Source organism: Monodon monoceros, unplaced genomic scaffold, assembly GCF_005190385.1.
Source record: "Monodon monoceros isolate NGI ecotype Baffin Bay Population unplaced genomic scaffold, NGI_Narwhal_1 Super_Scaffold_5, whole genome shotgun sequence".
Taxonomy (NCBI): domain Eukaryota; kingdom Metazoa; phylum Chordata; class Mammalia; order Artiodactyla; family Monodontidae; genus Monodon; species Monodon monoceros.
The window spans coordinates 107,550,795-107,561,442 of NW_021703782.1; the positions used below are offsets into that span (position 1 = coordinate 107,550,795).

Here is a 10,648-nt window from a genome sequence, read left to right on the forward strand (position 1 = left end):
CCCCCCCCTTCCTGTCTCTCTCTCTCCCTCTGTCTCTCTCTCTCATCCCCCCCTTTGCTCTCGGGCTTCAGGATTTCCCAGGTGCAGCTGGCAGATTCCGGCATCTTCACCTGTGTGGCTTCGAGCCCAGCAGGCGTGGCCGACAGGAACTTTACCTTGCAGGTGCACGGTACGGAGCAGGGGAGTGGGTTAGCAGGCCCTTCGGCCTTAGGGGCGAGAATCAAGGCTCTTGACCCCTCCCCTCTGCCCATCTGGGTGAAACCAAGGGTTGGCCCTCAGGGATGTCAGGGCAGGGCAAATACTCAGTCTCTGATTCATTTGGTCACTCATTCATTGATCTCACAAGTAGTTGTTGGATACCAGTGTGCCAGGGCCTTGCCAGGCACTGGAATATGGCAGTGAGCAGAGGTAGCCCTGACACCAGGAAGTCGGTGAGGGAAACAGCTCTGTAAAATTAAAATTCCACACAACTAGTGATACCAGAGTAAGGAGAGGGTGCCACAGGAGCACAGAGGAGGGCGCCTCACCTGGCCTCGGGCATTCAGGGAAGGCTTCCTGGAGGAGGTGAGGTCTAAGCTGAGGACTGAAGATGAGAAGGAATAGTCCAGGAGAAGGGCATTCTGGCCCATAGTTACAGTCTGTGCAAAGTCCAGGGGCGAGGGCCACCTGGCATTGGATAAGTTGGCTCGTGCCCACTCTTTTGCCCTGTGCAGTGCCCCCTGTCCTGGAGCCGGTCGAGTTCCAGAATGACGTGGCGGTGGTCCGTGGCTCCCCGGTGGTCCTCCCCTGTGAAGCCCGGGGCAGCCCCCTGCCCCTCGTTTTGTGGATGAAGGATGGGGAACCCTTTTTGCCCCGGAGCCTGGAACAGGGGCCTGGCCTACAGCTGGAGACAGCGGGAGTTGGCGACTCAGGGATCTACTCCTGCGTGGCCGTGAGCGAGGCAGGGGAAGCGAGGAGGCATTTCCGGCTGACGGTGATGGGTGGGTCACCTGCCCCCAGCGCCAGCTTCTCTGGGCCAGGGATGGGACGGGGGCCCTCGGGGGGGCGATGGAGGTGGTGAGAGAGGTGAGCACCCTGGAGGCTTGGGGCTTAGGGAGCAGGCCTCGCTGACCTGGCTGCAGGGGCTGGGGGCCAGGACGCTTCATTCTCCTGGGGCTGTGCCCCTCTGTCTTGTCCTTGGAACCTTGTAAAGCAGGAACAAAGCCATCGAAATCTTGGGGCTCTAAGGCTGAAGCACGAGATTTTGCAAGTGTGCCCTACTGGAAAGATGCGTTTCCCTCCATACTGTATCCTTGTTTGTTTGTTTGTTTGTTTGTTTTGTGGTACGGGGGCCTCTCACTGTTGCGGCCTGTCCCGTTGCGGAGCACAGGCTCCAGATGCGCAGGCTCAGCGGCCATGGCTCACGGGCCCAGCCGCTCCGCGGCATGTGGGATCTTCCCGGACCGGGGCATGAGCCCGTGTCCCCTGCATCGGCAGGCGGACTCTCAACCACTGCACCACCAGGGAAGCCCTCCTTGTTGGTTTTTAAGCGCAAATCATTGTCCCAGGCAGATGGGCCCATGCTCGGACGTGTTTAGGACCCTCCAACACAATCACCAGCCACCTGTTTGCAGGCCCATGTACTGTCAGCATCTGGATGGTGGGGGAGGGGAATGAACCCCACATCCTAGTGTTCTGGGCATGGCCCCCATGGCTGACCCAGGGTGGGGTGTCTTGCAGATCCCCCCCACATCGAGGACTCAGGCCAGCCTGCAGAGCTGTTGCTGACCCCCGGTACCCCCTTGGAGCTCCTCTGTGACGCCCGGGGCACCCCCCAACCCAGCATCACGTGGCACAAGGATGGGCAGGCCCTGAACAGGCCGAAGGACAGCAAGAGGGCCGGGCGGGGGCTCCGGGTGGAGGGTGTGCAGGTGCTGCTGCCCCGCCTGCTGTGGCATGAAGCTGGGGAGAGGAGGGGAGGGACCCAGTGGCACTTGGCAGGGTTTGCCCAAGCTCCACTTTTATTCGGGGTATGAGGATGTGAAGAGGACCCCCCACCCCAGCCCCGGGCCATGCCCTTGGGAGCTCCCAGTCAGGTCAGACCCAAGACTGACGCAGAAACCAGATAAATCCCTAACCCCACCAGAAAAGAACTGGTACAGTCAAGGGGGACTCCCTGGAGGAGGCAGACTCTGCCCTAGCCCTAAAGCAAGGGTGAGCCAGTAATAGGGAAGAAACATCCCAGAGAGGAGAAGGGGTTGGTGGGAAAGGCAGGATGGCTGACTCAGCAGGCCTGAGGCTAAATCCTGGGTCCTCAGCTGTGTAGGAGGGAAACCAGATCAGGAGGTGGGCAGGGTGGGGCCGGAGGTAGCTGCTCACCCTGCCCCATCCCCAGGTGGGTGACGCTGGGCTGTACACTTGCCTGGCCCACAGCCCTGCTGGTGAAATCGAGAAGAGCTTCCGAGTCAGAGTTCAAGGTAGGGGGCTGCCAGAGTGGGGGCAGGAGAGGGAGGCAGGATGGGACCTGCAGGGGTGGGTCCCTCTCTCATGTCCTCCCTACCCACCTCACCAGCCCCCCCAAATGTCATTGGGCCCCAAGGCCCCCGCTTTGTGGTTGGCCTGGCCCCGGGACAGCTGGTTCTAGAGTGCTCGGTGGAGGCAGATCCCGCACCGGAGATTGAGTGGCACCGTGAGGGCATCCTGCTGCAGGTGGGTGCCAGGCTGGGGGCCCAGGGGCACTGCTTTCTGTTCCTCTCAGGCCCCAGACCCTGACCAGACTCGATCCCAGGTGCCGAGGGCCTATTCTGTGCCGGCCCTTTGCATACCTGCTCTCCTGACGTTTTCCACCCCTGTTACTATTGTCACCCCCATACTGTGGATGGGGACACCGAGGCAAGGCTAAGATTTGCACCCCAGGGCTTCTGATGCACATCTGTGCTGTACCTTTGAGCTATGCTTAGTGGCTGTGTGGCCTGGGGCCAGTTACTGCGCTTCTGTGCGCTCACCCCTGAAATGGGGCCAATTTGCTGCTCTGGACCCAAGGATTGTAGATCTGGTGGAAGCTCCAGCTCCTAGTGTGAGCATGGGTCCCCCCTGCAACATGCCCGACAGGCAGAGCTCCAGGGAAGATGCTCTTTCCCTCCCAAAGGAGCCTGTTTCCCCAGAAAGTCCTCAGCTGGGCATCAGTTCAGGGGCTGCAGGCCAGCCCAGAATGAATGGGGCAGCGACCACTCTCCGGCCCCGCTGGTTCCTTGGTCCTGGTGCGTGGGGGGCTGGCCTGGCCCAGCCCAGCACTGATGAGGGTCTCTCCACCCTGGGGGTCTCTACAGGCAGATGCCCACACCCAGTTCCCAGAGCAGGGCAGGTTCCTCCAGCTGCAGGCCCTGAGCACGGCCGACAGTGGCAACTACAGCTGCACAGCCCGCAATGCTGCAGGCAGCACCAGTGTGGCCTTCCACGTGGAGGTCCACAGTGAGTGGCCCCACCCCACCTGCCCTGCCCCCCCTCCCTGAGAGCGACAGGGTCCCAGCACCCTCCCCCTCTGTGCCTCTCCTCCAGCGGTGCCCACCATCCAGCCGGGACCACCTGCAGTGAACGCCTCCGTGAACCAGACGGCTCTGCTGCCCTGCAAGGCAGACGGTGCCCCCCCACCCCTTGTGAACTGGCGGAAGGACGGCATCCCTCTGGATCCTGAGAGCCCCAGGTGGGAGCTGGTAGGGGAGGGCATCAGGGATGGGTTCAGGTACCTCTTTACGGGTTGTAAAGGGAAGGCCACCTGGGCAGTTGGAGCAGAAAGGACATGGGTCTTCTCAGAACCCACGGACATACATGCCCATTCGTTAAGGGCGTGAGAACCCCTGGTGGCTGTCTGTCTGTCTGTCTAGTTTTGACTCTTGGTTGCTAGTCTCTGTTTCTGTGTGTGAGGGCTTCGTGCCTCTCTCTCTCTCAGACCAATTTTCTACACCTTCTTTCTCTAAGAACATGGCAGAACGGCTCCCCACACACACCTCCCCCCCCCCCCCCCCGCACCCGGCCAAGTTATAGCTGCTGTGTTCACACAACCTGCAGACCCTGGTGAGCTGTCTGTGAATCCCAGTTCCAAATTCCCAGGGCAGAGAATTCCATTGGCTCAGCCTGCATGATGTGTTCATTCCCTGTCCAACCGGCTGTGGCCAGGGGCGGGGTCACACAGTACAGACCTGGCCCCTGGGAAAGGGCAGTTTTCCGACCTAATCGAGGGGCTGTTCTCAGAAAGGGTTGGGGTACCACTGCCCTCTGGCTCTTGGGGGGAGGCTGGTCCCAGGTGGGAGCACGGGAGGCACGAAGCAGCGCCTCTCACCCTTTCTGATAATGGGTTGTGGCGCAGGTTGCTGCCCAAGGCTGTGGCCCCACGCCCCACCCCCCCACCGACCTTGGCCTCACAGATGCAGGACTCCTGAGTTAGCAACCTCTTGCTCAGAAAGCCAGAGGCCAAGGGGAGGGTCTTGCTGGAGACACCACCAGGAGTCCAGCTCCTCCCCAGGGACTTGCTGGTCTGCTGGTGTCCATGGCAACCCCTCCCTGTGTTCCAGGTTTCAGGTTCTGCCTGAGGGTTCCCTGAGGATCCAGCCAGTCCTCGCCCAGGATGCCGGCCACTACCTCTGCCTGGCGTCCAACGCCGCAGGTTCCGATCGGCAGGGCCGTGACCTCCGGGTCTTCGGTAGGTAGAGGAGGGAAGGTGTGTTGTTTTTGCCTTCAGCATCCACCCCCTGTCTGGACCGGGTCCTGCTTAGTTTCTGGTTCATCTTAGCTGTCAGGAGCCGAGAGCAGCGATCTCCAAATGTTTTTGACCATGAATCCTATTAATAAAAAGTTTTGAGCATGTACACTCCAAGATGCATATGGGGGCTTCCCTGGTGGCGCAGTGGTTGAGGGTCCGCCTGCCGATGCAGGGGACGCGGGTTCGTGCCCCGGTCCAGGAAGATCCCACATGCCGCGGAGCGGCTGGGCCCGTGAGCCATGGCCGCTGAGCCTGCGCGTCCGCAACGGGAGAGGCCACAACAGTGAGAGGCTCGCGTGCCGCAAAAAAAAAAAAGATGCATATTTATCTTTATGCATACATTATATATACTCACTACTATGCTATTCTATTGAATGAGAAAACATGCACGAGCTGTAGAACACTCAGAATCACTGAGCTCTTCAATCCCATCGATCACCTTGGTGGAGGCTGTGCTGCTGGGCCCTGGCCTCGGGTGGGGCTGCCAGGGAGTTGCGCCCTGGAGGCCCATTCAAGGAGGTGTAGTTAGGGGGTTGCCAGCCTCAGGAGTGGTCAAAGGCCCCATAGCCCCAGCTTTGGGAGCCAGTTGGAAGATCCGCTCGGGGAGTTTCTCCTGCCTCCTCGCCCCTGCTTCCTCGGGGATGGGCTGGAGGTGGTTGGAGTATCTCCTGCTCCTGGGCTTTACCTTAGAGACCCCCGCCCTGCCCCCACCCCACACCCTGTCTCCTGATCACTGTTCTCTCCCCAGAGCCTCCAGCCATCATCCCCGGCCCCTCCAACCTGACCCTGACTGCTGACACCGCCGCCTCACTGCCCTGTGAGGCCAGAGGCTCTCCCAAGCCCCTTGTGGTCTGGTGGAAGGATGGACAGAAGCTGGACTTCCGCCTGCAGCAGGGAGCCTACCGGTACTGAGCTGGTCCTTCTGGGAACATCATGAGATGCCTGGGGTGGGGAAGGGCGTGCCCGTCTCAGAGAAGGGGAGCCAGGCCAGAACTGAGGCAGTGGCGTGCTCGGGTCTCACCAAAGCCAGCACCAGAACTTGTGTCCTGACTTCAAGGGGCCAGGAGGGTCTTTACACTAAGATACCTGGTCGGAGGTGGGGACATTTGGGACATACAGCCAAATGGAAAATATATGGCCTTTGCAACCACTTTAGTCACTATTTAAGAACCCACGTAGAAGCCCAAGTTCATGCCAGTTGAGCCTGGACCCATGGCTCCTGCAAGAGCCTCGGTCTCCCCATTTCTCAAATGCAGCTGACCCTGAAATGATCCCTGGGAGTATTAAGAGGTCAGTTCACCAATTAATTCACCAAATATGTGTTGTGTTAGGGGCCAGATCATCGTGGAGCTTTGTGACTAAGCAGGTGCTCAGTGAACGCGAGCAGTTCTGATCAGGGCTTTGGATATGGTTACTATTGCAGAAGTTATCACAGGTGGTGACTGTAGAAAATTTTTAGGATTATGGAGAAACCCAGAGGCAAACATTAAAATTGCCCACAAACTGAACAGGTAGACCTTGGGAGGTAGAAAATTCTAGGAGAAACTTCTAGAGTCGAGGCTGGGGGCCGGTTACAGGAAGGGAAAATAGTCATGAAACACATCCCTCGCCTCCAAATTCCCCGGGGTAGGGAGGCCACGCTGGCTGGTTTCAGGTCAGCCTGGCCAGTCACTTAGCAGACAACCATCCGTCTGTCTGTCCAGGCTCCTGCCCTCCAACGCCTTGCTCCTCACAGCCCCCAGCCCTCAGGATTCAGCCCAGTTTGAGTGTGTGGCGAGCAATGAACTGGGCGAGGCCCACAGGCTCTACTGGGTGACGGTTCACGGTGAGTTCACACTCAGGAGTGACTGTTCACAGCGAGGGCAGATCAGGAGGCCGGGATGGGGACAGTGCCTCCCTCTCCTGGGCGCTCTCTCTGCCTCCAGGGACCTGCACGGCTTCCCTCTGAGCCTTTCTGTGCTTCCCGGGTCACCGCCTCCAGGAAGCCCTCTCTGATCCTGCCCTCCCACACTGACATAACCCAACTCCAGCACAGTTCCTGGCCTGTGGGAGCTCGTAGGCGAGGCCTCTCCCAAGTCCAGAATGTTCTGAACCCAAATCTGACCTTGTCATCACCCCAGTTAAAATCCCTCCCACCATGGCTGCCCACCGTCCTCAGGATAGAATGCATGGTGTCACCTGGGCCCAGAAGGTCAGCCCTGCTGACCCCCCAGGTTCAGCTCACCCCATGGCCTGCCTCACTCTGGGTTGCATTCATGCCTCTCAACTTTTTGTTCCTTACCTCGGGGCCTTTGCACATGCTGTTCCCTCTGCTGAACACTTTTCCCTTCACCCAGGCAGTATCTGCTCTTCCTTCAGATCTCAGGTTAAATGCCGCATGCCCCAGAGACCTTCTCTGGCCTCCCTCACTCTGTGCCCCCACCAAGCCCACTTGTCTTGTGAAACGCTCCCTGAGATACCTGGCTGGTGTCTATAGAAAGCAGTTCATAACTATCCCACACGCCCAGCAAAACACATCTGAGTGAGGAAATGTGACTGCTGCACCTCCCTCCCTGGAGCTTCGTCACTGATGTCACCTTGTGTCTTAGTCTGTTTATCCTTCTCGTCCACCTGGCCCCGTGGCTGTGTGTTCCCCAGGGGACCTCAGCAGGGCCTCAAGCCTTGCCTTGCGTTTCAGTGCCTCCCACCATTGCCGACGACCAGACAGACTTCACCGTGACCATGATGGCGCCCGTGGTCCTCACGTGCCACAGCACAGGGGTGCCAGCCCCAGTTGTGTCCTGGAGCAAAGCAGGCACCCAGCTGGGGTTGCGGGGGAACGGCTACCGTGTGTCACCTTCGGGTAAGTAAGGGTGAGCCACGTGGACCTGCTGCTGAGGGGACACTAAGGGGCATTGGGCAGAGGCTGTGAAAGCAGCCCGCTGGGGCCTGGTGGTTGAGAAGATGGAAAGTTCTGGCTTGGCTCTGCCATTCCCTCACTGTGTGACCTGGGAGAACCCCCTCGCGCCCCACCCGCCAGGCCTCAGTATCCCCATCCACGCACTAGAGCATTGATATCCATCAGTCAGTCCCTGATGCTAGTTGGTAAGTTGGTGCTCCTTATGGCAGAATGAGAAAAATAATAGCTACATGAGAGTTTTCATAAAGCTAGTTTTAGCTCATTAGAAGGATTGTCCTTTATTCTGAAATAATGCTTTTCTTAATAATTTGGTGTTGAAAGTGCCTTTCTTTAATGAAATTAAGGTGATAGTACATGGTAATTTTTTAAGTGTCTTTGCTTATTAAAATAAAAAGCTGGCAACTTTATGGGGATTCTCTAAATTAAATGTACTTTTTAGTTGGTTGGTTAGTGAAATCCTAAAGTCTGTGAACCACTGGCTGGATCTGTGGTTTTCAAACACTTCCAAAGCAATAGAACACTTCCTTCTGACAAGTGGTTATGCAGAAGCCCAACACGTGAGAGAAGCTAGGTTCTGGTTCCATCTGAGGCTGGGATGGGGGCTGTGGGGTGGTCCAGAGTCAGGTGGGCCTTGCTCCCTTTGCCCCCTCAGCAGGCCCTCAGGGGTCCACGGGGGATGGTTTAGAAACCACCTTACCTGACTTGCAGCCTGTGGTCTGGGAAGGTTAAAATGGTATTCATTGAGCAGCCAAGGCTGAGGGAGAGAGGGCAAAGGGAGGACAGAGGAGGCAGCAATCCAGGGAGGCTTCCTGGAAGAGGCAAGTTTTGAGCAGAGTGCAGCAAGGATAGCAGGGTGAGGGCCCGTGGAACCAGGCACGGGCGGTCCAGGGATTCCAGGCCGGGCAGTGGCAGATCCTGGCAGATCACAGCCAGAAGGGTCTAGAGATCATCCTGTATGATTGCTCATTGTACACCTGGCCCAGAGACTAGAAGTACCAGAGAGCAGAAGGGATTTGCCTACGGTAATGGTCTGAGCAGGGAGCAGAGGCAGGCCCAGGTTCCCCCGTGCTGCTTACAAATGGGCAGGGAGGCAGATTGAGTGGCCTGTAACAGAGACACCAGGGTTGGGTGTGTAAGAGCCCTGCCGGCTTCACCCCTGGGACATCTATCCCAGGCCCCCTCACCCCTCTCTGTGCCCTGTTCCCGTCCACAGGTGCCCTGGAGATCAGGCAGGCCCTCCCCATCCATGCCAGCCGATACACCTGCACGGCCCGCAGTTCCGCGGGCGTGGCCCACAAGCACGTGGTCCTCACTGTGCAAGGTAAGCATCCCTGAGGCCAGACAGCCGTGGCTCTTGGGGCAGGGAAGCCGGTGGAGGGCTAGAGGATTCTTTGGGAGAAAAGAAATAGCCCACCTGTGTCCTCCTTTCCGACGTTTCTGGAACCCCTTGTTCCCTTTAGCAGCCTCTCTCTCCGGTGCTCAGACGGCCCCTGGTTGGAGAGGCCTGGGTGTTAACGGTGTCCCCAGGGACCTCTGCAGCCCTGTTCCTTTGCAGCCTCCCCCGTGGTAAAGCCACTACCCAGCGTGGTCTGGGCGGTAGCAGAGGAGGAGGTGCTGCTGCCCTGCGAGGCCTCGGGCATCCCCCGGCCGAGCATCACCTGGCAGAAGGAGGGGCTCACCATCCCTGCAGGTGAGTCTCCTTGGCAGCCAGCGTGGGTGGGAGGATGACAGTATGAACCTGCGGTCCTCCTTCCTGCCCCCACTTCACCTCCTGCCCTCCCGTCTCCCCTCACCACCCCAGAGCCCTTGATTCTGCCTGAGCACTTGGTGGCTGGGCTGGGAGGTTGGGTCCGGCTTCCGTGCTCGCTCTGCCCCCTCGTCACCCTGTGGCCACAGCAGGTCACTTGGCCGGTCAGACAGGACAGCCCAAGCAGCCTTCCTGCCCTCCTCGGGGGTCCTGTCGCCCCAGCGACTGGCCCCCAATTCCTTCCCGCCAAATCCAGGGGTGAGGACCCAGGTCCTAACCAATGGACAGCTGCGGATTATCCATGTCAGCCCAGAGGATGCTGGGAACTATTTCTGCATCGCCCAGAACAGCGCAGGCAGTGCCCTGGGGAGGACTCGGCTGGTGGTGCAAGGTGGGCCCTGGGGGTGTGGGTGGGTCTGAAGTGGACCCCAGCGAGCTAGGGGCTTTGAGGCTCCTGAGAGCCCCTCCCTTCTCTGCCCAGCCCTGGTACCGGGCGGGGCATGTCCCCACGTCCACCCCTACTCCAGCACGGCTTGTGGTTCTAGAAGGAATTCAAGAAAAAAACGGCTCCCATTTTGCACCCAAGGTCTGGCTTCAGACGGTAACTCCAGGGTCCCCTCTGCCTCCTCTGGCCCCTCCTGGGAAACTAGTCTGGTCATTCTTCGTTCATTTTGGCTTTCCAGTAGCAACAGCCATTTCCGTCCCTTTAGTCACTGTGTGTGCATGTGGGTGAATGGGTCACTCTGTCACAGCTTCTTCACCAAACTCCAGAGAGTCCCCAGGTTATCCAGACCACGGGGCCTATGACCAGGGGCCGGTGGGGGCAGCAGACAGGGATGGAGGAAGGGGCTGAGGGTGTGTCAAGTGCCAAGGGCACTGGGGCAGGGATGGCCCACCCCAGCCCACCCCAGCCCGGCCCAGTCACCGAGGGGACCTCCCTATGCCCACAGTCCCGCCTGTGATCGAGACTGGCCTTCCCGACCTGTCCGCCATTGAAGGCTCCCACGCCCTCTTGCCCTGCACGGCCAGCGGCAGTCCTGAGCCCGACATCACCTGGGAAAAGGATGGCCAGCCTGTGTCTGGAGCTGAGGGGAAGTTCACCATCCAGCCTTCCGGGGAGCTGCTGGTGAAGAACTCAGAGGTGAGGGCCTGGCCCCAGGGAGCAGAGGGGAATAATAGTAACAGCAGGAGCGACAAACACCTGCTGAGCACCCCCTGTGTGCCATGCTCTGTGCTGAGCACCCCCTGTGTGCCATGCTCTGTG

The 10,648-nt window shown here is 59.1% G+C and overlaps 1 protein-coding gene across 1 annotated transcript in view; it reads left to right on the forward strand.

The window, feature by feature from the left end:
• Window positions 1–10,648, forward strand: part of HMCN2 (hemicentin 2) — a 149,271-nt gene that overhangs the window by 115,601 nt on the left and 23,022 nt on the right. The window contains 15 exon segments of the mRNA XM_029203622.1: window positions 72–169; window positions 714–980; window positions 1,720–1,910; window positions 2,375–2,456; window positions 2,552–2,688; window positions 3,309–3,450; window positions 3,538–3,682; window positions 4,551–4,678; window positions 5,487–5,643; window positions 6,442–6,563; window positions 7,416–7,580; window positions 8,851–8,958; window positions 9,193–9,327; window positions 9,641–9,775; window positions 10,335–10,525. Coding sequence (XP_029059455.1) covers window positions 72–169; window positions 714–980; window positions 1,720–1,910; window positions 2,375–2,456; window positions 2,552–2,688; window positions 3,309–3,450; window positions 3,538–3,682; window positions 4,551–4,678; window positions 5,487–5,643; window positions 6,442–6,563; window positions 7,416–7,580; window positions 8,851–8,958; window positions 9,193–9,327; window positions 9,641–9,775; window positions 10,335–10,525 — 2,203 coding nt within the window.